General features: G+C 52.5%; 1 protein-coding gene across 3 annotated transcripts in view; it reads right to left on the minus strand.

Moving 5' to 3' along the window:
- Positions 1–25,372, minus strand: part of DDX31 (DEAD-box helicase 31) — a 70,461-nt gene that overhangs the window by 33,425 nt on the left and 11,664 nt on the right. For 2 of the 3 annotated variants that reach the window (XR_014829960.1, XM_003122262.6), the window contains exons 7-15: positions 22,265–22,309; positions 20,801–20,842; positions 19,966–20,030; positions 17,825–17,944; positions 17,591–17,697; positions 15,854–16,089; positions 14,944–15,120; positions 11,196–11,255; positions 1,344–1,394 (exon numbers count right to left, since the gene is read on the minus strand). Coding sequence is in view for 1 of the 3 variants with exons in the window: in XM_003122262.6 (XP_003122310.4) it covers positions 1,344–1,394; positions 11,196–11,255; positions 14,944–15,120; positions 15,854–16,089; positions 17,591–17,697; positions 17,825–17,944; positions 19,966–20,030; positions 20,801–20,842; positions 22,265–22,309 (903 nt within the window). In the remaining 2 variants the exon portion in view is untranslated. Of the gene's footprint in view, positions 1–1,343; positions 1,395–11,195; positions 11,378–14,943; positions 15,121–15,853; positions 16,090–17,590; positions 17,698–17,824; positions 17,945–19,965; positions 20,031–20,800; positions 20,843–22,264; positions 22,310–25,372 lie in introns of all 3 variants that reach the window. The other variant, XR_014829968.1, reaches the window with a different exon arrangement.

Raw genomic sequence — 25,372 nt, forward strand, 5'->3', positions numbered from 1 at the left:
TCGGAAGCAACAAGGCTCTGACACGCAAACGGGAACAGTGGCCAAGTTTCAGATAAACGAGACGTCTTCTCGTCCCAATATCTCCTTTTTAATTTTACTTCTCCACAGGTCTCTTCATTTTCCTATTTGCATCTTTTCACTGAGGTGACTGCAAGGCGAAAATGCAGGCAGGTGGGGGGAACTTTTGCAGGGCGGCCATGACCTTGGCCTATGTCCTCAGTTCGCAGGGCTGCGGGGGGGCGGGGGGGGCGGACACTGGGCACAGAGGATGCTGGGCGGGGCACGGAGGACGCTCCCTCTGCTGCTAGGCCATCGGGGCCAGGTCCCCACTGCCTTGCTGCAGGCCACGCAGTCCCAATGGAGCAGAGCGGCGGGCAGCAGAGTGGCGGGTCCCCTTCAGGCGGGGGACAGGCTCCTGACTCTGACTCGGTGGAATGGACGTTCTCTACGGCAATAACATCCTCATCATTAAAACTAACCGGCCATATACTCATTCTCCCCTTTCCCCCCCCGCTACACGAATCCAGGCTCGGAGGCCCACGATGGAGATAACACACGGGAGGCCAGGCCCAGTCAACCCATCAGCACCCACAGCTGTAAGGAGGCTCTCGATCGGTTTGAGGCGTCTGCCTCCTGCACATTAAGGCTACCCCTGCCTTCCTAGTTCTAATTTGCTCCGTGGCCGGCAGGAAAGGAGGCACACGTCTCTAGTCACAACGTCGTCATCGGCAGCGAGCAGAGCAGATTTCTGGCTGGTGACAGGCATGCAACTCCGCTAGAGTGTGAATAAACCATGACTCACATAAACAGGGCCCGTGTCCCCTGGCCCCCACGCAGAAGGGCTTAAAAATACCATTCTGCAGACTAACGAAAAGAAAAAACAAAATGAAACCACTAGACGCTGGCGCTAACACCTGTACCCTCTGGCAAGGCGTCTATGGCGAGAGGTCTGTGTAAGATGCTGTCAGGGACTTAATTGCCCCCCGCAGGTCAATGTACATGGACACAAATCTCAGGACAGCTGAGCCATCTCCTTCCGGACACAATGAGACCTCCCAGGGGCCCAGGTAATTCCTGTTCTTTTCAGGTTGCTGAAGCTCTGCCTGTGACATGCATCTGTCTGGGGGTGGGGGTGGGGACCGGGGGGGGTGCCCCTCTCCGCCGCTGTGCTGAGTGGGTGGGCAGGCTGGGTTAAGGAAGGACGTTGGAGAATTGTGCCCATCAGGCCGGCGGGTGCTGGTTACCAGGGCAACACCCAAGAGGGTAATCGACTTGGAGCCAACGCATCTACCCAGAATCACACAGTCCTGCCTCAAGCACACCCCTTAACAACTGAAACTTACCTGGACAATCCACGTGACTTGAGGGAGATCGAGGCCCCGAGCTGCAACATCCTTCGAAACAGAGAAGCACAGTTTGGGATGAAATCTCTCAACCTTTCCTGGGTCCCCGGCCCACCCGACAATCTAACGCAAGCTCCGAGGGCTCAGCCCCCACGCACCTACAACTTCAGGAACCCAGAGGTCCTCCCGTGGGGGAAATGCCGACTCGGGGGCAAGTTCTGCAGAACCTGCGGGGGGCAGTGGGTCACAACCCGCTTCACTGACAGGACACCATCGCCTGAGAACCCCAGCAAGTCCTTAACCAGGGTGCCGGCAGGAATTCCGCCCGCTCCTGGTGTGTTTTACATTTTACCTGAGAAACCCCTTTATGGCAAACGTGTTCATGGGTTATGTCCCCAACCTATTCGTACCAGGAAGGCCTCCCCACGTGCTTTGAGGCTGCGTCTGGAAGGCCACCCTAAGGCATCGCGTGTGGAGGGCCCTGCCAAGCTCATACGCCAGCCGCAGGGAGGGTGGCGGGAAGCCTCGCCGCTTCTGGCGGGTCCGCCAGGAGCAGGCCCAAGACTCCGCCAGACAGACAGAAAGCAAAGAAGCAATGGAAATTCTTTTCTTTCTTTTCAGCTGGTCACCATCTCAAGAGCAAAGACTCTGCCTGCTGGTGTCTGGTCATTCTGGCAGAGACTAGAAAACAGGCACCTTCCAATCTCTGCGACGAACGTGCCCTCGGCCGTCCCCCTCCAAGCCCGAGTCACCCCAAGACCGAGCACTCAGAGTCACCGTCCAAATAACGCCTCCCAGTGACTCTTACCGCCTTTGACAGCGGAAACCAAGGTTCAGAGAGATGAAGGAACTGGTCCAGGGACACACAGCTAAGAGGTGGAGGCGGCCCTCCAACCCAGGTCCGCTTACTTTCCCAAGACCATGTTCTATCATTACGTTCCACCATCAAAAAAGACGCTGCGGAACCTGAAATAACGCCAACCTCTATGGCAGGGGATTTGGAACCACCCAGCAAAATCACATACTTGCCTTCTGACGCAGAGCCATCTATCTCCCTTCTAGAAACCCATCCCGATGATACACCAGCAAAAGTTTTAAATGGTATCTCGCAAGGCCGTTCATTCGGGCACTATGTCTGGTTCAAACCCCAATGTCTAGCAGGAGACAGGTGGACTAAGACATGGCAACACCTGCCCCACAGCAGAGGTCTAAACAGCAAGGAAGGAAGGAAGCTTCCTGTGTACTGACGGGGAGAACACCCGGGCTCTCCGTGAGCGTGAACAGTACGCTTTTGGGTAAGACATGAGGGAGACACAAATATATTTGCTCATATTTCAAAAAGAAATAATAGCGGGGTTCCTGTCGTGGTTCAGCAGTTAACGAATCCAACTAGTACCCAAGAGGATGCAGGTTTGATCCCTGGCCTCCCTCAGTGGGTTAAGGATCCGGCGTTGCCGTGAGCTGTGGTGTAGGTCGCAGATGCGGCTCAGACCCCATGTAGCTGTGGCTGTGGCGTAGGCCAGCAGCTGTAGCTCCAACTGGACCCCTAGCCTGGGAACCTCCACATGCCTCAGGTGTGGCCCTAAAAAGATAAAAAAAAAAAAGAAAGAAAGAAAGAAAGAAAGAAAGAAATAATGGAGGGAGAAACCCAGAAGCTTAAAAAAAGAGTTAACTATATGGGAAGGACGAGAACGGGGGCAGGGGATAGGATAAATGCCGACTTCCTTTAAAGGATCTTTGTAATTCTGACCCCGGGACCACGTTTCAACCCAATTAAAAAATAACCAGCTGTTATGCAACAGGGAGACAGGGCGTCATCTACAACATCTTGCAGGAACAGAACAAAAGCCCAGATCTGGAATCTAAACCACGTGTCCAGAGCTACCAGTTCGAGGAAACACAGGCAGAGAGGAACGAGGTAAACGCCAACACGAGGGCGCAATTAGCCAAATCCGGCGGGTGGGACGTTCGTAAGGACAAGTGGCCTTTCTTCCACCGAAAAACGCGGGGAAGAAAGGAGGGCCACAAAAACAAAAGATACTGTCCGGCTACACGGACAGACAGACTGGTAGATAAACGGAGGACCCACACCTAGACGGAGCTTCACCAACGGTCAACCGCGGTTACCTCCAGGTAGAGGGATTTGGGGCAGTTTCTACTTTTCTCTTTACATTTCCTTGTGTTGTTTGCTTCTTCCTTTAACGACAAATGCATATTATTCCCCACCTCCATTTTTACTTAGAAAAATTGAAACCTGTAGAAAAGCTGGAAGGATCGTACAATGGCACGTGTATATCCTGCATCTCAGGTGATGTATCTGCCTTTTTCCTCTCTGCATACACTCTGTTTCTGAACGATCTGAAAGTAAGTTGTGAAGATCAAAACATTTCACTCCTCAATACGCCAGCACGCATCTCCTAAGTAAAAGGGCATTCTTCTACCTAATCACAGCATCGTCGCCTCACCTGAGAAAGTCACCCAGTCCGCATTCAAATTTCGCCAGTTGTACCAAAGATGGTTTTCTAGCTGCTCTTCTTTCATCTCCCAGGACTGAAGGATAACCACTGCATTCCACTTTTATTATAGCCCTCTAGAAGTCCCTGACCTGCCCTTAATATTTACCTATCTTCTTGAAGATTATGGTTGATTTACAATGTTCTGTCAATTTCTGCTGTGCAGCAAAGTGTCCCAGTCATACATCTATGGATGTGTATGTAACGTGCGTACACACACACACACACACACACACATACACACACACACACACACACACGCTTTTTCTCTCATTGTCCTCCATCATATTCCATCGCAAGTGACTGGATACAGCTCCCCGTGCTACACAGCAGGATTAATCTGCCTTCTTGATAAATCCTGTTTTGACGAGTCCAGGCATGTTGAGGAACAACCCAGACTCTGGATTCTTCTGTTTCCGCGTGCTAAGGCCGTGCCGAGCATTCTGGCACAACGATGGCATCAGGGTGGCTGTGCCTCCCGGCACACGGCTCAGAAGCCGGGCCGGGGCAGGCCGTCCCGCGCCGGGGATGCTCCGTTCAGTCACCGGAGCAGGTGGCACCCACCACCTGCTCTGCTGTGAAGGTACCGCTCTCCTCTGCGAAAAGGAGCAGACTGGGGAGTGAAGAGTTTCTGCCTGGTGATTTCAGCATCTAAGGATGCCGCTCGTCTGCAGCAGTGGCTACCCTGATGCTCCAAAGGACGGCTTTCTGTCCTTCCTTCCACGGCATACCTGGCATCCTTCGTAGAGAAGGGCTCCCCCCCCCCACTTTTCAGTATCACTAAGGATTTATAAACTTATAAACCTTAAAAAAAAATAATCCTGTGCAAAATTCTGCAAGAAGCACATTAAAACCACGGCTCCCTTATCCTCCAGGGTCAGAGGCAGGACCCGGGGAGACCCTGTCCCACCACCATCGAACCCACCCGGAAGGACCCCCGTGGGCAGGTCAGGGCTCATGGGCCTGCACCCTGGTCACCACACCTGGGACCTGCAGGTCTCCTCTGAACAGCGGCTGGAGGCTGCATTTGTAAGTGGATGTTGCGTGTTCTAGAAGAGCGCCAACCACCCAAGAAGCATTTCCAGACAGCCCCCGTGTACCCTGAAAGCTAAAGCGGCCGCGCCAGAGCCGATACCTCAGAAGACAGCTGAGCGTGTTCTCCGAGGGAGCGGGAACCGCCTTCGCCACTAACCGCAGTCACCGCCTTCAGAGAAACTGACGGCTCTGAAGTCTGCTAAGCTCTTGTTAAGAAATGATTTATTTGATTTAAGTGCTCTGCAGTGGGAGAGGCGTGGAGACAACGCACTGCCTGAGCTTCACCGCCAAGCTTTGTAAAAGATTCAAAGCTCGTGGTTTAGTAAATGCAACTAAGAAACACAGGTGAAACTCATGCAGCCTGCGATGCTCACGAGAGGAGAGCCGGGCCGAGTCCTGCCACACTGTGCCAGGCAGCAGCCAGCGGCCGCTGGGACAGCTCAACGCCCCTTCCCGCCCGGGCTGCGCGGCCCAGCCCAGGTCAGCAGGCGAGGCGCCCATCCCGTCTCCCACAACTTCTGGTCTCGTCACCACAGTCGGCCACTGCTTGGACTGGACCCAGACACTTCCTTCCAGCCTCGGCCGAGGCCGCTCTGAGGGAGGGACAGCAGTGACCTTCCTGGTGCAGGAACACAGAGAAGTGGGCTCCAGGGTCACTAGCAGGCATCTGATCCCACAAGTCAACTCTGCTCTTGGAGCCTCAGTTTACCCACCTGTGGAATGGCTATAATTTCCCTCTCCCCCGAGGTTGCTCTGAAGATCAAAGGAGACAGTGGGTGTGAAAGGCGTCTTGAGGGTTAGGAACCTGAGTGCCCCATTTCGCGATGAGGGGGGCACTGGGCGGAGGCAGGAGCAGGGAGAGGACAGCCTCTCTGCTCTCCACCCCTCGCCCGGGCAGAGGACCACGGGGGAAGCAGGAAACGACGCCATCGTCCTGGATGCTGTCAGCCGGCAGCAGCGGGTCCACAGGCACCTGTGACCCGCACCAGACACAGCAAAGGCTTGGGGTCTCTGCCCCCCTCTCAGAACTCAGATCCCGCCCAACCTTATTCTTTTATCCTAATTAGGGTGAAAGAATCACTAAAGTCAGTTCTGAAAGACACTCAACGGTGAGGCCTTGAAGGCCGTGGGCCTGACAACTGGCGGCCTCTGCGAGACCACGGGTACAGATGGAAGGCAGCTCGCTCAGGTGCCAGCCTGTCAGTTGGATTAAAATGACTCATTTATTTACCCGAGAACCGCACAAAGTGCTTTTACTAACAGGGAGAGGGGGCCTGCGGCTCTCTAAGCAAGGGACGCAGCGAATTCGCCTCTGCCGCCTTCCCGGCCTGCCAAAAGTCATTATTGCCGTGTGTGGAAAGCCATCAGCGGGGTCCAGGCCCCCGTGGTCCGGGTGACAGATTGGGCGGCGTAATCAGAGGAGGAAGGAGAGATCGCAGAAGCTGTCAGAGGCGAGAGATCTTGGCTGGAGCCGCCGCAAAGCTGGCAACATGAGTTAGCGTAAGCGAGTAAACAGCCCAGCGTCTCCGAACCACCTTGCCACGAACGCAATGCAGCGCGGTGGGAAGGTGAACCCCACCTGAAGGCCCTCCCCGGAGAAGACCACGGAGGTCGCCATGCCTTCGGGGGTGAAGTGACATTCTCGTGACGCTCAGAGCCTCATCCCTTTGTCTCCTGGCCTCCTGGCACCGTGGATGTTCCCCGGGAGGAGAGGAGATGCAGAACCACACAGGCATCACGCGCTTCCAGCCACAGCAGCGACAACAAAGAGAAGGTGGGAGGCGGCCCAGGCGCTCCGGGTCCCTTCGGAAGGGCGCCCGTGCCGACAACCTCGGTGCTCCAGCTCCCAGCTCGCAGCCAGCGGACCGGGTGGAGCCGGAAGCACCGCTCCTTGCTGGGGACGAGGCTGTGGCACCAGTTCGCCCAGGGACTACCCGGGAGGCCACACCACCCAAGAACCAGAGGGAGCTCGGCAACACCACATTCCAGGCACTGGGTGGGATTTCTCTTCACCAACCCGTCAACTGAACAACGGTCGTAAAAGGAAACCCTCTCCGGCTTAGGTGAAGGCGGCGGCGGGGTGTCGGGGAGGGAAGGACAGGGCATCTGGGGTCAGCAGAGGCCAAATACAGACAACGGGGTCCCTCCGACAGCACGGGACCTACAGCCAATGTCCTGGGAAAACCCACGGCGGAAAAGAAAAAGCTTTTTCACACACCTTCTCTGAAATAAAAACAACCCCAACGAAAAGCCTTTGGCTTCGGGCATGAGCAGGAGGAAGTATTTCACAGTCAATCCATTATCCTGTATCTGACGCTTCTGGCTTCTCAATTCCATTTGGGAAAGTCGGCTTTGAACTTTCAAACGACTCCTTTCTGCCGATACCTGCTCCCTCGGTAACCCGGCTTTGTCTTAGACCTAGTTTTCTCGAGGACCCAAAGTTACATTTCAAATACGGCGAGAATTCTCTTTCCCGGACTGGTCTCTCCTGGCCACTGCCTTTTGACCTCTGCCCAGACGCCAGGGCACCAAGGTCACACGTGTACGGAGAAAACCACGTACACAAAGTCACGTATCGGGCCCCGAAAGACCGTGTGCAATTAAAAAGGGCCTTCCTTTTAAGACGTTCATAATGAAGATGAAAGGAAACACGCAGACACACACACTACTTTTCTCCAGACAGACACGGGAGGAAAATGGGGTGGAGGAGGGGTTTTCTAGCGGCAAAGAAAACGGTTAACGGTGGGCTTTCCTGTGCTGACCCCACCATCCCCAGCCTCTCACCCGAGACAGTCAGTCGTTTGGCCTCCTTCAAAGGCCTGGGGATGAAAAATCAAAATGGCAAAAGACAGGGTAGAGGAGGGTACAGGCCATTCCCTGGCCTGACGGTTAAGGATCTGGCATCGTCACTGCTGTGGCACGGGTTCGATCCCTGGCCCAGGAACTTCTGCAGGCTGCGGGCATGTCCAAAAACAAAAAAATAAAAAACAGAAAGGTACGGCACAAAGGGGGAAGTCCCCACGCAACAAGGAACCACGGTTCCTTTATCGGAAGAAGCCAGTCCTCCATCTGCCTTGTCCTGACGTGGCCCGTTGCTCATTAACACCAAGGAGGTTCCTGGAGGGCTTTCAGAGCCTGGCAAGCAACAGGCTGCTGCAGAGGACACACTGACAACACCACCCCGACCCAGGCGCCGTCGATGACAGCCAGAGTGTCTCAGACACCAGAGGCTCGGGGCTACAGCAAACAAACAGGGCAGGAGGAGGAGGAAGAGTGAGCAGGCTTGGGTTCTGGCTGAGACGTGGAGGGACATGAGCCGCTGCCCAGCTCTTTCCCAGTAACTTCTTCAAGCGGAATAAAGATGAGACTGGGGCCGGGGTGGGGGGAGATGGACGGGCAGGGAGTTTGGGGTTAGTAGATGCAAACGCTTACATTTAGAATATGGATAAGCAATGAGGGCCTGCTGCATGGCACCGGGAACCATATCCAAGCTCCGGAGATAAAACACGATGGGAGAGAGTGAGAGATAAAGAATGTATCTGTGTGTACGACTGGGTCACTTCGCTGCATAGCAGAAACTGGCACAACACTGTACATCAACTCTAATGAAAACAAACAAACAACACATGAGACGGGCGGAGGCTGGCGTACTGGCCATGACCTAGACCAGCCCATGCACACACACCAAGGGGTGCAGCGAAATCAGACTCTGGCAAGTGAGCGCCTGCTTTTCACGTGGCCCCGGGCACTGGCAGGGGGCAGAGGTGCCAAGGCAACAGCCCCCCGACATCACCTGCCCACGAGGCACCCACCGGACAAAACGAGGAAAATCACGGCGTGCTTCTGACCCCGCTGAGAATCACGGTTCAGAAGAACGACCTCCGCTCCTGTAGGGCTACTAGCAAAACAGAAACAAAACAAAACGGGAAACTGAACTTCAAATACCTGGCGTTTCCTTAGAGCTTCAGGGCTCACCTGCGTCTATAAAACATGGGCGCATGTGCACACTAGGAGACGGGACAGTGTCCCACCAGGGAGAAGGCCAGCTCCGCGAGCGTCCGAGAGAAAGCATTTTGTTTAGTCCTAACCCAAACTCCAGCACACGTGCCTGCGGCTTTAACACAGACCATCTGTAACACTCGCTCTCCGGCTAACACCATATACGTGAAAAGTAAACTTTCCCCCAGTGAGCAAATTGTCGTTTTCAGGTCACAAACGATCCTCCATTGGAATGTTTGAGAGAATTCCATGGGTGAAACTAAATTCCTTTTTAATTTTCTGTTGAAGCACAGCTGTTTATATTGTTGTGCTGGTTGCTGATACACAGCAAGGTGACTCGGGTACACGTGAGCACATGCGCCCTTTTTCACGTGCTCTTCCGCTTGGTTTTTTAGAGGATACAGACCACAGGTCCCTGTGCCGCACAGCAGGCCCTTGCTGTTTATTTGATGCACAGTGGCGCGTACCTGCGAATCCCAAACTCCTACTCTACCCCTCCCCGCACCTCCCTTTGGTAACAGGAATAAGTTTGTTTGTCTGTTGAGTCTGTTTCTGTTTTGTAAATAAGTACGTTTTTTCTTTCTCTTTCTGACTCACAAGGCTTAGTATGATAACCTCTAGGTTCATCCACGTTGCTGCGAATGGCATCATTTCTTTGCCCTGGCTGAACAGTATCCGTATTCCCCCACGAGCGAGTCTTTTAACCTCAGCCTTGGTGTTTAGACAAAGACACGTATTGATGGTTTTCCGCATTAAGTTTCTTGAGCCCCTACTATCCACCCATTTAGCCCACGTGTACCGAGAGCAACTGCACACCTGCCGGGGCTAGGCCCTGGGACGGGCTTGCAAGCAAAACACAGTCCCGTCTTCTGGTGGGAAGACAGCCCCTGGGCGCGGTGGGAGTGCCAAGGGGAAGAGGTGGGGCTTCTGCTTCCTGAAGAAATGAAACTGAAGTGGAGACCCGAGAAGGGGTTAGTCTAACGGGGGTGGGGTGTCCATGCCCAGGGGATTCACGTACCCAGGTCAAGGCCAGGAAAAGCAAGACGACACATTCAAGGAGCTGAAAGAGTGGCCTGTCTGGCTGAAAGACAGGGCGCAAGAGGGAAAGAGGGGACAGGGACGGGTCAGGCGCCCAAGGGTCCTCGGACGCAGCAGCTTGACTCCCTCCTCATCAAGTCGATCCCTGGGCTCGTCCTCACTGCAGACCAGGCATGTACAGATGGCGTTAGAGCGAGCACAAGCTCCTGACTTGCGGAGGGAAGGGCTGGGTGGTCCGACGCCGATCTCCGCGGGAGGCCAGCCTTCCATCGCAACTGCTCTCCGATCTGAACGGCCAGGCGGCAGAACCACTGTTTGCCACAGGCACGTGAGACTCGGCAGGTGACCAGGCAGGCCGTCCAGTGCGTGTGCATACAGATTCACACCCGAGACACAGCCACGGTCACTCCCAAACTCTCCTCTTAACAGGAAGACAACCTCTATTACCCCAACGACGACACGCAGGGTCGGGGCTCCTTAAAGACTAACTCTCTTAACACACAAGGCCTGGACACGCCTGCAGATACCTGAATGTCACTGTTTTGGCCCAACGCTCGTGCACTAAATGTGCGGTGGGAGGTGAATTACTGTGTACACAGGGGTTTCTCAAATACCCAGTCTGGGGTTGACATCTGCCAAGACGGCACAGGGGAAGGCATTTTAATCGCGGAGTGAGCAGCACCTTGGAGCGGTGAGTCCCCAGCGAAGTGAGGAGGTTGAAGGTGTGAGTTTTCAATCTCCAAAGAGCACAAGAGACGTGCATTTGAAAGGTCAGCGCGGTGCCGGCAGAGGCAGCCTCCAGGGACCGCGGGGACGGAGGCCGGAGGCGCCGGCCCTGGAGACCGCGGGACAACAGACAGCTTTAGACGACAGCACCCCATCTGTCCGGGCGCATCGATTTTCCTTTAAGAAAAGGGGAGCAGGGCTGGTAGAGTGACTTGTTGTGGAAAGACTTTCTCAGCTCTAATGACTCCCGATAGCTGTAATTTACAAGTTTGGGGTGGGGAGAAATCGCCAAGATTCACACGTTTTCAGACCAACAGCTGCCACTATTAGTGAGCAAAATGCCAAGTCTTCTGCACGGTGGCAGCCGGCTAACTGTGGCAGTCGGGTGACAAACCCGGAGGGCAAAGGGACCGGCCTCGCTCAGCGGCCCCGGGATGCCTGTTCCCCGTGGGGTTGGCCGCAAGGCAACTCGGCAAGAGACAAAACAGTGCAGCTGCTGTTACGATGTTTAACCTTCCCGCGGAGCGCGAACCATACGTACCGTGCAAAGAAGGACGCCCGCTTTGGAACGTGAGAATTCTTGAAACACTGCTGTTCTTTCCTACGAAAACAAGGGCAAAGAGGGCCTTACAACTCTGAGATCAGTTCCAGCGAGGTGGGCTTCGATGCTCATAACGCTTCCCTTTTTCTACTTCAGTGACTGCTTTTAGGCACAGAGAGTTTCTGCCAAGAAAGAGGAAGACAGCGGATTCTTCACACCCTCCAACAAGACCCTGCACCCACGGTCTCCTGGCCTGTGGCAACATGGCAGAGCTTCGGGGCCGCAGGACAATGCGGGGAGGGGTGCAGGGAGGCGGCAGCCCCCACCCTCCAGAGCCCGCCGATGCCAAGGGCAGGGAGGGTCGAAGCCCACAAGCTACTGCGTGCAGGGATCCCGACTCCGACTTGGCTCAAACACGCTTTCTAGAGGTTGACTGCAGGAAGAAGGAAACCAATCTTTCCTACAGAGCAAGTTTTTCAAACTCTGATTTCAAAAAATATCTTCAAATTATAAAAGCCATACATTTCAAATGTAGAAAAATGATACTTCGAGGCAAAGAAAAACACGAAGTCATCCTAGCACTCAAAACACATCAGCACTGCTGGCCACACCCTGAGGTCTCCCGAGCTCCTTTCTGAGCAAAACATAAACAAGAATGTTGCTTTTTAAAAACCGGCATCATGGTTCTTACACTGCTAACACCCTCTCGTTATCATTACATTTTTGGCCACACCCAAGGCATGCTGAAGTTCCAGGGCCAGGGATCAAACTTGAGCCACAGCGGTGACCCGAGCCGCAGCAGTGACAACACTGGATCCTTAACCTGCTGCGACACCAGGGAACCCCTAACACGCTCTTATTATATGTCAACAGAATGTGAGCATCTGTTCATGCCAGTAAATACATATCCCAAAACCACACTGTTTCCTGGGACCACGCGGTACTCAGGTGCATGGGTGTCCCCCGCGCCCAGTGCCAGCTGCGGGCAAACTGGCCGTCTCCACTGTTACCAGCTCAGACGCTGTGAGACATCCTGTGCACAGGCTTAATGCACCCTTGGGGTGAATTCCTAAAGCGGCCTTGCTGGATCAAAAGGCCCTGAGTGTGAACTTGCAGAGGGCTCACAGGGGGGTGTGTTTAAGTCACAGGGTTGCGAGCAGTTGAGACTGGGCTGTGTCCATCTGTCAGTGACCAAAAAAAAAAAAAAAAGATTTGGAAAGAAGAAAAACGTGAAGTCTCTCTTCCCACTCTGGCACCCGAGGTGTACCTCGTTCTGGTCTTTCTGCGCATATGTTCTGCCACGTGACTGGGCCCCCAGGGCACCTCACTGAGCAGAGGGGACAATGACAACCAGCATGGACCGAGTGCCACCAGGTACCAGGCACTGGCCTGTGCTTTGAGTCCCTGGCGCGCCCTGTCCTCATGGCAGCCCCATTTCCAAGGAAGAAACTGACCCACAGAGAGGTTCAGCAAAAGAAACCTGCACACACGGCCCATAAAGGGCTGAACGACCCCAACCCAGGGAGCCAATGGCTGCCCTGCAGGGTCAAAATTAGGAAAGTTCCAAAATCTGTGGAAACATCTTAAAGACAATATAATGTCTTCAGGTCTGGGGTGAAAACTCCCAAACCACAGAACAAAGGGTGGGGGAAAAAAATGTAATTGTAATGTATACATGTAAGGATAACCTGATCCCCTTGCTGTACAGTGGGAAAATAAAAAAATTATAAAACAAACAAACAAACAAAAAACTCCCAAACCCCTGGCCTTCATCACAGCTATCACGTGGCAGCTTCTCCCAACAGGAGCTTTTCTCTAACGCCCTTAGACTCCGGGAGGGGCAGGCCAGTCATCTGGGGGCTGTCCTGTGGAGCGGGTCAGGGTGACAGCCAGAAGGAGGTGACGGCTAGTCCCCTGGGACAAGACATGTCCCCGAGATTTAAAAACCAACACACAGATCCTTCCTGCTGCCGCCTCCCCACCACACGGGGTGAAGCTGAAATGCTTGATCAACAAGACAGCACAAGTGAAATACTAGCAACTTTTTGTTTTTTTTTTTGGCTTTTGGTCTTTTCGGGGCTGCATCTGTGGCATATGGAGGTTCCCAGGCTAGGGGTCTAATAGGAGCTGTAGCTGCCGGCCTCTGCCAGAGCCACAGCAACGCCAGATCCGAGCTGCGTCTGCGACCTACACCACAGCTCACGGCAACACCGGATCCTTAACCCACTGAGCGAGGCCAGGGATCGAACCTGCCTCCTCGTGGTTCCTGGTCGGATTTGTTTCCGCTGCGCCACGACAGGACCTCCAGTAATCATTCAACTATGAAGAAAACCTACGCTTCCCCTGAAACACAAGTAACAACCCGGACACCTGGCCTTTACCGCGTGCTCACTGTGCCAGGCTCTGGACCAAGCACTCGAACTGCGTGAGCCCAGTGAAATCATCACAGCGACTCCAGGATGTATGGACCATGGTTAGCTCCACTCAGAGATGTGGGCTGAGGCCCAGAGAGGTTAAAAGCTTTCCTGAGGTCACACAGCCGGTGTGAGGACCAGAGTTAGGGTCAGAACACGAGCAGTCTGCCCCCTCCCCACCCCAGCACTCGCCTGCAAACACCCTGCCCTGCTACTGTTCTGTTCCAATGTGAGCTGCGCAGCCTGAAAAACCCTGGCTGCAGAATCTTCTGTTCAAACCCCCAGATCCTTCTGCGTCCACACCGGCTCCTCCATATCCTCACACCCACCCTGCGGCTCTGGAGGAAACAGGCCCAGAGGATTAGCAAACTAGGTTTAAAAAACAAAAACAGAAACAAAACAGAACTGACATCACCTTATGAAACCAACAAACGCGACTGAACTGGGGATCCTTATAAAACTCACTAAGGCTGCAATGTGCAGGACAGTCTATATAATCTTGGGTCAAATTAAGAAGCGGTGTCCTTGAGTGACCTTGAGCAAGTTCACTTTTCGGAGCCTCCGTTCCCTTAGCTACTAAAACGCAAAAAGCCAAACGAGGGGCTGGACGTGATGACCTTCAATGTCCTTTGGGCTCTAAAAATGTTCTGCTTTTTCTAAGGTGGTTCTGGTCGGATCCCACTCCGAATTCTGGCTTTCTTTCAAGCGCTGCCTGGCCACTCTCCTCTAGGACAGGATGGCTCCAGTCCCAAGCCCTGCGGGTCCCTCCCCCCACAGCTGCACCCGCCCGACTCCCGAAACGGAGGGACGGAGGGGGAAGGCGAGTCACCGCAGCTAAGCTCGCAGAAGAGGGAAAGGTTCTCCTCTCCCGCCGGATGCCGCGCTCTCCGGGGCTGAGGCCGAGCGGGCCCGGCCCTCCGGCAGCCCAGCCCCTGCCCTCTCCCAACCCGAGTGTTCAGAGGGACGGCGCTGCATCTTGTTGACAATGACAGCAGTCGCGCTCAGCAGTACCATATGGGATCCACAATTTAGCTCCATTAATGCTCTTAATTTGAAGACATCAAGCCCTAATTACACACTGGGTACTAAAAAGGCAAACGCCTTCCCTGGTGCCAGCTACTTAGTGGTACTCTGTTGCCTTAACAGCTGGCTGGGGTAGATGCAGGCCAAGCCGAGCCTGCGAGCTCTCTCAAGCGGAAGAGGCCAGCGCCGGGTGCAAACGCGGGCGGGACAATGGACCCTCACCCCCGACGACACCACAGCGGCGCCCGCCTCGCTTCCGGCGGGGCCCCCTCCAGCCACGACCCTCCCCAGCCCAGCGGAGCCCGGCTCACCTCCTGCTCCATGTCCCCGTGCAGCCGCAGGAACGTCAACGGCGGGGAGGCAGATGGCAGGCGCCCCGGGGCCAGGGCCCCCGAGCCGCCCAGCAGGGTCTGGAGGAAGAGGCTGTGGTGGAACTCCACCAGCTCGCAGCTCGAGAAAAAGACAATCATCTTCTGGTCGGGCTCGAACTGCGTCCAAACAAAGGGGGAGAAACGCCACACGTTTTAAGACCCGGTGACACTGAAACGAATCCCTCTCTAAAGTACGCCGGCAGGCTGGCCTTGATCTGGAAACGCAGGGGACAGATGGCTCGGAATTACTTTTAAAAATAGCACGGATACTCCGTGCTACAAAGAACCCGAGAAAGGAAGGGGACAGAGCTGCCACCTCGATCGGGCCTCCCGCATCTGAGAAGAACAAATATGCCTCCAACGAAAGCCGTCCGTTCACTCTGTCCCCTTTGCTCGCCCGGCCTTGCCACACACATCCCTGCCCGGCGGGGACTCTGCGCCCCACGCCTTTCCACCGGCTACCGTCTCACGATCAGAGACAGTTCATCACATGAATCTAATAAAGACACAAATACTATGAGCCTTTTTTTTTTTTTTTTTAAATACTATGACTCTTTGAAAAACACGAGCCCAGGCCCCCCTGCTTGCCCCCCAGCTGCCCTGCAACCACCTGGGACGGTCCCAGGTGAGACATTCGAGGCAGATTTTAAGAGGAACACAAGGGCCGTCACAGACCTGAGTCTTTGCCATGATCTGAGCGAGAAGCCCCGCTGGAACAGGGGCTGCCGAGCTCTGTGCGTACAAACGCTGGGAGGCTGGAGCCGCGTGTGTCGGCTCACTGCCCCCGAGGCCTGACGTCAAAGAACCGTGGTCCCTCCCCGGGTCAGTCCGGGCCCTGACCCAGACCCACCTTGCACTTCTGCAGGATGAAGGCCGCCAGGGAGACGAGCCTCAGCTTGCTGGGGACCAGCGCCACGTGCTGCTCGAGACCCACGGGTATGGCGAAGCCGTCCAGCTCGCTGCTAGCTGCAGGTGGAGAAGCTCCAAGAATGGCTCTGCTCTTTGGGTGCATCTGGTCCTGGCTCCCCTCCAGGACAGAAATACGGACGGGCTCGTGTAAACTGATATCCGCCAGCCGCGTCACACCTTGGAGAAAAAGCCACAAAAACAAAAGAGCTGGTGGGCACCTGTGTGGAACTGCTCACATCGGCACACCCCCCATCACACAGCCAGGCTTCTTAAGGAACCCTCGACGGCTGTCCCCAAACGCCAGCGCTCATCTGACCCCTGGCGGGGAGGCGGGGGGCAGAGCCACTGAGTCCTTCTCAGGCCTCACAACCCACCTGCACCACCCGTGTTTCCGAACTCTGACCTGTGGGAGGCGTGGAACAGAGGTCTGCACCCTACCCCCCGCAAGGGCTCTACGGTCAAGGATGTCAGGAAAACCCCAACAAAAGCGCTTCCTGGGAGGCCTTCACAGCGTTTCCCAGGTCTACAGCCCTTCTCAGGGCCTTTGCTGTGTGAGCAGACACACAAATCTCCAAGAGGAGGACGTAGTGTGGGGTGTTTCCCCAACTTTTTGAGCCCTGAATCCCTTTTTCATGGCTTCTCTCTGGAATTACTGTGTTAGTTAGAATATTCTGGAAACTGCTGGCATCCGGCGTGCACCTGCACCAGCCAGTATACCAGTGGAGTCAAGAGACACAAGGACACGCAAGCTGTCCTATTGTTCTGACAGAGACTCCTGTGCCGGGGTCCTGGTGGAGCCTCATGGACCCCCAGGCCTGCGTGTCCCGCCAACAAAGGAGAGCTGTGAAACTCCATCTCAGTGAGGATGGAAGGCAGAGGTAAGCTTAAAGAATTTTTTTTTTTTTGGGTCTTTTGAGGGCCACACCTGCAGCATATGGAGGTTCCCAGGCTAGGGGGTCAAATCGGAGCTGCAGCCACCGGCCTACACCACAGCCACAGCAACACCAGATCCGAGCCATGTCTGTGACCTACACCACAGCTCATGGCAACATCAGATCCTTAACCCACTGAGCAAGGCCAGGGATTGAACATGCGTCCTCAGGGATACCAGCCAGGTTTGTTTCTGCTGCGCCACGACAGGAGCGCCAAGACTGTGTTTTTCAGGTTCGGTACCTCTCGATGAGAAAGGCAGGGTGATGACACGACAAAATGTCCTGGGACTGAGCTCATCTTCAGGGCCAGAGCCCCGCCCAGTGGGGGGCAATGGCCACCCACCGCCCCCCCCACCCCGGAGACCAGCAGGTGGGTGCCAGGCACCCTCCTCCCTGATGAGGACACCTGCAGCCTCCCGTGACTATGACGGCTCTGGGTCTGAGACCCAGCCCTCCCCCTCCCTGCTCCAGGGACCAGAGAGTCAGGACCAGGAGAGGGAGGCCAGGGTGCAGGACACGTGGTCTGAAGGGCAGTCCTCCAGGGAGGCCGCCCCCCCGCCAGCTGAGAAGCGCCACTGGCCAACAGCGCACGTCACCCTGGGGTCCGTCCTCTTCATGAGGAAAAGCACCTTGGAGTCCCCTGGCGGTGGCTGAGGATCCGGCGCTGTCACTACTGTGGCCTAGGTCCGATCCCCGGCCGGGGAACTAAACGAAAAAAGACCAAAAAGCCCTTCTTTTCAACCCACCCTCCGTAAGCGTGGCCGACAGCAGGACGTTCTGCCGCTCCGGGCGCTCGGCGTTGACGGCGTTGAGGATCAGCGCGATGTCCTTCTCAAACCCCAAATCCAAGAGTCTGCGGATCCAAGGAAGGACTATTAATGCACGAGCATCAGTGCACCTCTCGGGGCTACGGGAGTCTCGCTGCGGACGGCACGCGGGGCCCTCGCCTCCCGGCTCTCCCGCGGCCCGGTGAGGCCCACCTGTCTGCCTCGTCCAAAATCAGCCACCGGATCCGACAAAAACGCATGTTCTTTGTGGACTTTATATGATCCACGAGGCGTCCAGGAGTTGAGATCAGGATATTTATTCCTTTCCGGAGTCTGTTTAAAATCATGTATCATAAAAGAAAGTGAATCGGAGGGAGCCAGAGCAACAGAAAACACAGGCAGGAGGCTAAGGAGACGAGTCACGCACGGCGCCCTCGACCTGCCACAGCCCGAGAGCCCGGCAAACACGACATGCGTTCACAAGTGGACAAGAAACTGTTTCTCTGAAGTTTCTCCCTCCTACAGCATAGAACCGTAAAAACCGAAATCCTATTAAAATAGCAAAACCTTAACTATATGACCAATGCCCTTTACGTGCTGCTTTCTAGAATGTTCCAGATAGAGGATCTCCTCGTCTGTTCCTGAGGCATCTGTGCCAGGGGGCCTCTTACCCAGATGAGTTTCCCACGCCAAGGTGCTGCGATGGCTACAATGTTTTTCCTTCTACTGAGTCCTTGTAACTTCCATACAATGGGCCTAGCCTTGCCCCATAGACTAGGGAGAATAACTCTAACTTCTCACTGGCAAACATCCTGCATCTCAATAGTCAATAATAACAAAAGCTTACAATTTTTATTTTTGTTTTTTGTCTTTTCTAGGGCCGTACCTGCCACACATGGAGGTTCCCAGGCTAGGGGTCAACTCAGAGCTGTAGCCACCGGCCTACACCACAGTCACAGCAACGCTGGATCTGAACCGCATCTGAGACCTACACCACAGCTCATAACAACACCGGATCCTTAACGCACTGAACGAGGCCAGGGATTGAACCCTCGATCTCGTGGTTCCTAGTTGGATTTGTTAACCACTGGGCCACGACGGGAAATTTTTTGTTGTTGTTGTTGTGTTTTTGTTTTTGTTTTTTTTTACAATTTTTAGCTACATATTTAACATTTTTTCCAGCTCCCCCTGCAATTAAGTGGGCATCTGCCTAGGTTCTAGCAACAGGAAAAATGGATAAAAGGAATGTGCAAATCCCACAAGTATCTTTAAAAGGAGGAAGTAGGATTACATTTGGCCTACTGGCAGGAAGCTAGAAATAATGGCTGGAGCGCCAACAACTATCTAACACTATGAGGAAAGCTTGAAAAGGGGAGCCTGGGAGTTCCCATCGTGGCTCAGCAGGTTAAGAAGCCGACTAGCATCCATGAGTATCCGGGTTTGATCCCTGGCCTTGCTCGTTGCCGTGAGCTGTGGTGTAGGTCACAGCTGCGGCTCAGATCCAGCGTTGCTGTGGCTGCGGTGTAGGCCGGTGGCTACAGCTCCAATTTGGCCCCTAGCCTGGGAACCTTCATATGCTGCAGGTGCAGCCCTAAAAAGCCAAAAAAGAAAAAGAGCAGGAGCGGGCTTTGTGGGTCCTGGCGCTGACTCGCCTCCACGCCGGCGGTCCCGACGGGCCACCGGCGGCGGCTCCAATGTGGAAGGAAGAGAGAACGTCCCACTGCCTGCGCCACTGCCGTTGTTATTTACGGCTGAACCAAATCCTAACCAGTACCCAGAGGTTTCAAGTTTAATCTCTGCTCTCAGTCACAGACGACACACGTAGTTGGGTAGAACTACTGAGCATTAAGTTACAGTAAAATGAAAATGTTTAAAAAGAATGCAGACCATTTGGGATTTACTTCTTGCAATCATGTTCTCCTGACACCCATTACCAATTCTAACAGAATTAGGAATGCATGTACTTGGGTGTAAAAAACATTACGTAGGTTTGTAGTCTTGTTTTTGTAAAAATCAAAACAACAAAACCCAAACTCCCAAGGTCCACAAAAGGGAATCACGAGGGAGGCACCCAAAGCAGAGGGGACTGCGGGTGTCGGGGGGGCTGGGAGTTAATGAGCTAATCAGCACCGACCACGTTAAACGGAGCCCCCGGTAGGGTCGTCCATGTTTCTTTTTATAAAAATAGCACCGCCTAAAGGGGCCCGCTCCCCAGGACTCTGCCCCACATCCTGGCACTAAGAAGCCCCATCTGCAACGAGGCTCCTCCGGGCCGAGAAGGGCCACAGACCCTACTGAGAGGAAGTGGGACAGACAGAGTCAACAGAGAATCAGCGAGAAACCAACCTCCCTACCTGGCCTTCTCTGATTTTCTCTTCTCTCCTCCCATTAACACTCCAGGCACGATCCAGGTAAATGGCTACGGGAAGACATCAGACCAAAATCAACCCAAAGCCCGTTCACTGAGCACCGACTGACTCAAAATTCCTGTTCCTTATGGAAGTGGGAAGTGAGGGAAGGGAGGCCCGGGCTGCTCACGGCAGGAGGTGTTACTATGCAGACATGATCTCCGGCAGCTGCCGTGCCCCTGGTTCTATCAGCAGTACATTAAATTATAGCCCCGCAGCTGGCTCCCACACTGCGCGGGAGAGAGGCGAGCTTTTAAAATGATTCAAGGAGCTGCTCCACCTCTCCCCGTAGAGCCTGAATTGAAAACACATTTCACGGAGTCTACCGCCTCTTTTTTTTTTCTTTTTGGTTAAGATCAAACCCAAGTACAATGCTTCCTTACTCCCATCTGTGATGAAAGAAAGGGTAGATCAATTCTCAATCTAATTTGGTGAACTGGCAGGCTGTAGCTGGAAAGCTCACTCTCTCCTCCCTGCTTTCTTAAACAAACCCTATCTGCAGCTTGTTAGGCTGCTTTCTGCCGGTCACCTTATACCTGGGAATCTCTGTAGGGGGCTCGCGAGTGCCCACGATGAACAGATCACAGGCAACTTAGGAATCTAGCTACGCTAGAAACTGGTCAGGAGTCAGGCTTCGGTCAGTCAGAACCTAGAGACTGTGCCTGGGAAGGGCAGAGACATTCAGGGAACAGAGGGGACCTGCCGTCATTCCTGCCTCTTTGAAAGTCAAGACTGGTTGATTTCCTTCCTCAAAAAGTCAAATCTGAACTCACGGCCTTACCTTAAGCAGTTTCTGGACAGTATCAAAGCTTTGGAGAGCGAGCTGTAAATATCAAAAAGTTATAGATAATCAACAAGGTCCCTTCTTTCCTTTTAACATATGTGTATTTTTAAATACAGGCAGTGTAAAATGATAAAGAGTCAACCTTAGGCCTCACGTTAGGGTTTAAAAAAAACCCAAAAAAACCCACAAACACCCTATATGCAGAATCCACTTGGGAACCATGCCTTGTTCCCAGACTCCGAAGCCGTCAGTCTGGAGAGCACGGGTACAGACGCCACATCCATTTTTTGGACGCACACAAACACAGTGTGTTGTGCTCCCTCTGCTGGCTCAAATCCCCAGAGCACCACGCAGAGGACAGTCTAGGCGCACAAAGACGGAAGAAAACGAAGCAGAGTCAGCCTGAATTTGGTTCCCTCTGCGAAGAAGGAAGACACACTATGTGCAAAGAGGAAAACCACACGGTGATGCCACAGGCTGGCCTCGGGAAGGAACCTGCTTAAAACGTGAGGTGACTCTATATCCCACAGCTAGAGATACACCGGGCAGAGCGGGGACGAGAGGCAGAGATAGTCATTTCCTAAGTTTAGTAAAGCGGAAAAGGAAAAGACAAAAACAAACAAACAAACAAAACCCCCACAACCAACAAGCCCAGCGGAAACCCGAGAGAGTGAAAATTAAGGTAGGTTAGAACCACTAACGACCATCCAGAAAAGGCCCTTTACCCACCACGGCTCTCTATACAGTTTCCGGCTCTCCATACAGTTTCTGCACGTTTAGCATTCATGAAGCATCCCCGGGAAGCAGCGAGTTTGCTGCTGTAAGAATTTAAAGAGCCGCGTGCCGGCTCCTGCACTGGGTTGGGCTGAGACCGGGCGCTGCAGGCCCTGCAAGAGGCTGAGCCGAACCTTCCTCCCCAGGATCAGCCCTGCAAGGAAGGGATTCGCATCCGACAGACAGAACCCATGCCCTCAGCTGAAACTGCCTCTGAAGGCAAATAACACAAATCCGATGGAAGAGATTTCCACCAGGAAAGAAGAAAACTATCAAAAAGCTTAACTTTCAGAAACAAGGAACAATTTTGGTACAGCCAAAAAAAAAAAAAAAAAAATCTAAGTTCATTTTGAGGGTCAACTGCTTTTCTTTTTTAATTAGGTTGTAAAATAAAAAAAAAAACAAAGTACAAAAAGGTGATTATTTTAACTCCTTTTGAGAGAACAGAAATTTACAGTGCCATTAGTTTTTAGGTAACAGAGAAATAACTTTCCCGAACTTAACTTCTGGTTTTCAAAGAGGACCTGGACGTTTCCTCTCGTCGGGAACCAGAAGGATGGTTCCTGGGCAGAGGAAAGGGGGTCGTGATTTGGGTGGGAGGGAGGAAATGGTAAAACCTTTCTTAAATTCAACGATACCACCGCTGGCTCCTGCTCAGCACTCCTCCCGAAAAGCGGGGCTGCTCACCTCTCTCGTGGGCACCAGGATGAGAGCGTAGGGGCCGTCGCCACGCTGTTGACACAGAAGGAAAGACAGGCCATCAGCCGAATGAACAAAGGTCGCAGGAGTCCAGCCTGCTACTTGTAAAACAGCAGAAGCTGCCTCCCTCGTTAAAGAAAGGGAAGACTTCTCACCACCCTCATCATTAGGGAGCACCGCCCCGCTGTGGCCCAAGCAATCAGACAAGACCAAGAAAGGGGTATAAAGCTGGGCAGGAGGAGATCAAGTTGTCGTTATTAGCAGACGATATTTTTTCCTTAAAAAAAAAAAAAAACAAAAACAAAAGCTTAAGGAAATCACTTGAAAATCTACTACAAAAAAAGACAATTCAGTTAATTGTCTTTATGAATGCAAAATTAATATATAAATCAGTAGCCTTCTGAAACAGAAAGTCAGATGGACTCACAGCTTTAACAGCAAAAAAAAAAGATAAAATGAATAAGCTTAACAAAATGTATAAAATCTATACAATAAAAAATTTTAAATATCTCTGAGGCACGGAAAATAAAATTTTAATAAATGATAAATGGACTGATGTATCGTCGTATTCCTGGATAAGAAGACTCAATATTATAAATAGGCTAATTCTTCCTAACTTAATAATAAATATATAAGCGAATTCTCCCTAACTTGATCTATAAATGTAAGGCTTTCTAACAAAAATGCCACAAATATGCATAGGTATGCATATATAAAAATACTAAATCTAAAAAAGTCACAAGTATACACATACACATATAAAACATATACATAACTAAACAAGCTGATTCCAAAGTTCACAGAAAAAAATAACTGTGTGAAGATAATTTCTGAACAACATTAGATGTTAAAACTGTATCTGGAGTTCCTGTCGTGGTGCAGTGAAAACAAATCTGACTAGGAACCATGAAGATGTGGGTTTGATCCCTGGCCTCGCTCAGTGGGTTAAGGATCTGGCGTTGCCGTGAGCTGTGGGGTAGGTCACAGACTCAAGCTAGGATCTGGCGTGGCTGTGGCTGTGGCTGTGGCTTAGGCCAGCAGCTGATTAGACCCCTAGACTGGAACCTCTATATGCCTCAGGCGTGGCCCTAAACAAAAAAGCAAAAAATAAAAATAAAACCAAATTCTATCCACAATAGTTTAAAAAAAAACCCAACAACACTAGCATATAGATAGAGGTTACAATAGCAAATGCAGGCTAGAATAGAACTGAATACGTATAGAAATTCAGGAAATAAGATAAGGGGCAATTTATATCAGCAGTGAAAAGGTGGATAACTTAAATGTCCTTTTAGAAAAAGACACAGAAAAATAACGTTGACATTAAGGTGGGCTTTTTCTAGATGACATAAAATTCAGAAACCATAAAACATTTCTATTTCATAAAAGTTTTTTCATTTCAGAATGGAAAAGTAATACTGAAACAAATTGAGTCAAAGGACAATGCGGGGAAAAAACATGCCACATGTAAGAGAAAGGACCACTTTCTTAGTTTACAAAGGTTTATAATTCAGTTAAAAATAAAAAATAAAAAAGACCAACAACATAAATGGGAAAATGAAGACCATCGACAGCCAATTTATGGAAATAAGAATTCAAAATATGGCTTTTAAATGCGTAAAAGATACCCAACTTCCTTCACTCGTAAGAGAAGTTCAAACTAAGACTATGATACAATATTTTTCCTCTCAGATGAGCAAAAATAAAACAGCTGGTGACGCTGATAAAGCGATAGGCACACAGAACGCTTGCACCCTATCGGGAGGAATGCAAACTGGTCTAACTCCTTTAAAGGTCAATTTTGGTCATATCTCCCAAGTAACCATGCAGATTCCACCTAGAGGAATTCTGTAAAACACATCACAGAAGGTAGTTATAGCTGCTTTGTCTGTAGCAAAAGGCTGAACACAGTGGAATTCCACCAAAGGAGTGATGCAGTAAGGTGTGGTACTTACAACGGAATACTAGGCAGCCCTAAAAAACCCGGCAGGTCAACAGGGCATTGAGCGGGCACCATCCCCCCACCCTACAGTCAGCGAACAAAAGCCAGGCCCAGAAAACCCCGCCCAGCCAGCAATCGCTGTGGATCAAACAAAGAAAACCATCAGGGAAGTGGGGGGGGGGGGGATACTCGTCTCTGCTTTACATGCAGACACCTCCTGGGAGGGTCAGCGAGAGGCTGGTGCTGAGGCCGCTCGGTGCATCCTGCGAGGAGAACTGTGCCATCGGGGCACGGGGCAGCAGGAAGACTTGGCTCACGGCATATTTTTGGCACGCTCCCATTTTCTGATTAACATGCCCGTTGTATCTAAAAACGGTCCCAATAACAGAAGAAAAGAAAGAGACCTGCTACGGTCCCCGAAGTCGGCGGCGCCCTGCCCCTCCGCCGCGCTCACAGACACACACTTGAAGGGAGTGAGTGGAGACCCCGTCAGTGCAGAGGCTCAGCGCAGATGTAGTGGCAAATTACAGCACGAGCGTGGTCTTCATGTTTTGCATCGGAAACGTTTACCCACAAGGAGAAAGGGATTTGGCAATCACATCCACCGCGAGACCGCGCGGGAGCCCGGGCGGGGAACGGTAAACATGTCAGTACAGCGCTCTCGCCGCGACCGCGGCGGGACGTTAGAGATTCTGACATTTCAAAAGGTGTTACTACACAGACAAGAAAGAACAATCAATTCCTCGCAGGGCAGAAGTGAGGGAGGGAGGATGGATGTGATGCTAAAAAGAAATCAGAGCCCCAAACAGCTGAGAGTGTGAAAACCCAGACAAGCAGTCCCTCTCATTCCATCACTGCAGTAACTGAAGCCTCTGCTGGTGCCTCAAATTTGCTGCTCCCTCCAGACAGGTTTCTACAGGTCAAATCCATCCACGATGAACTCCAAGGGCCGATACTGAATACTGCTTGAAATAAGTGCATGAAACTTGGGCTTGGAAAGCCGTCTACTCAATACTTCAACCTTTAATAGAACGCACTCCTACGGATATTTAAAAAATACTTGAGTAAATAAAAACAAGGCGGGTTAAGGCTCTGAATATAAGCAGTTGGAAACACCGCCCTGCAAACGGGCCTGTGTTGACGACAGTGACGCC

Source organism: Sus scrofa, chromosome 1 (assembly GCF_054392235.1).
Source record: "Sus scrofa isolate SSC_HxYL_T2T_F1_AM1 chromosome 1, Sscrofa_HxYL_maternal_Yorkshire_Landrace_v2.0, whole genome shotgun sequence".
Lineage (NCBI taxonomy): Eukaryota > Metazoa > Chordata > Mammalia > Artiodactyla > Suidae > Sus > Sus scrofa.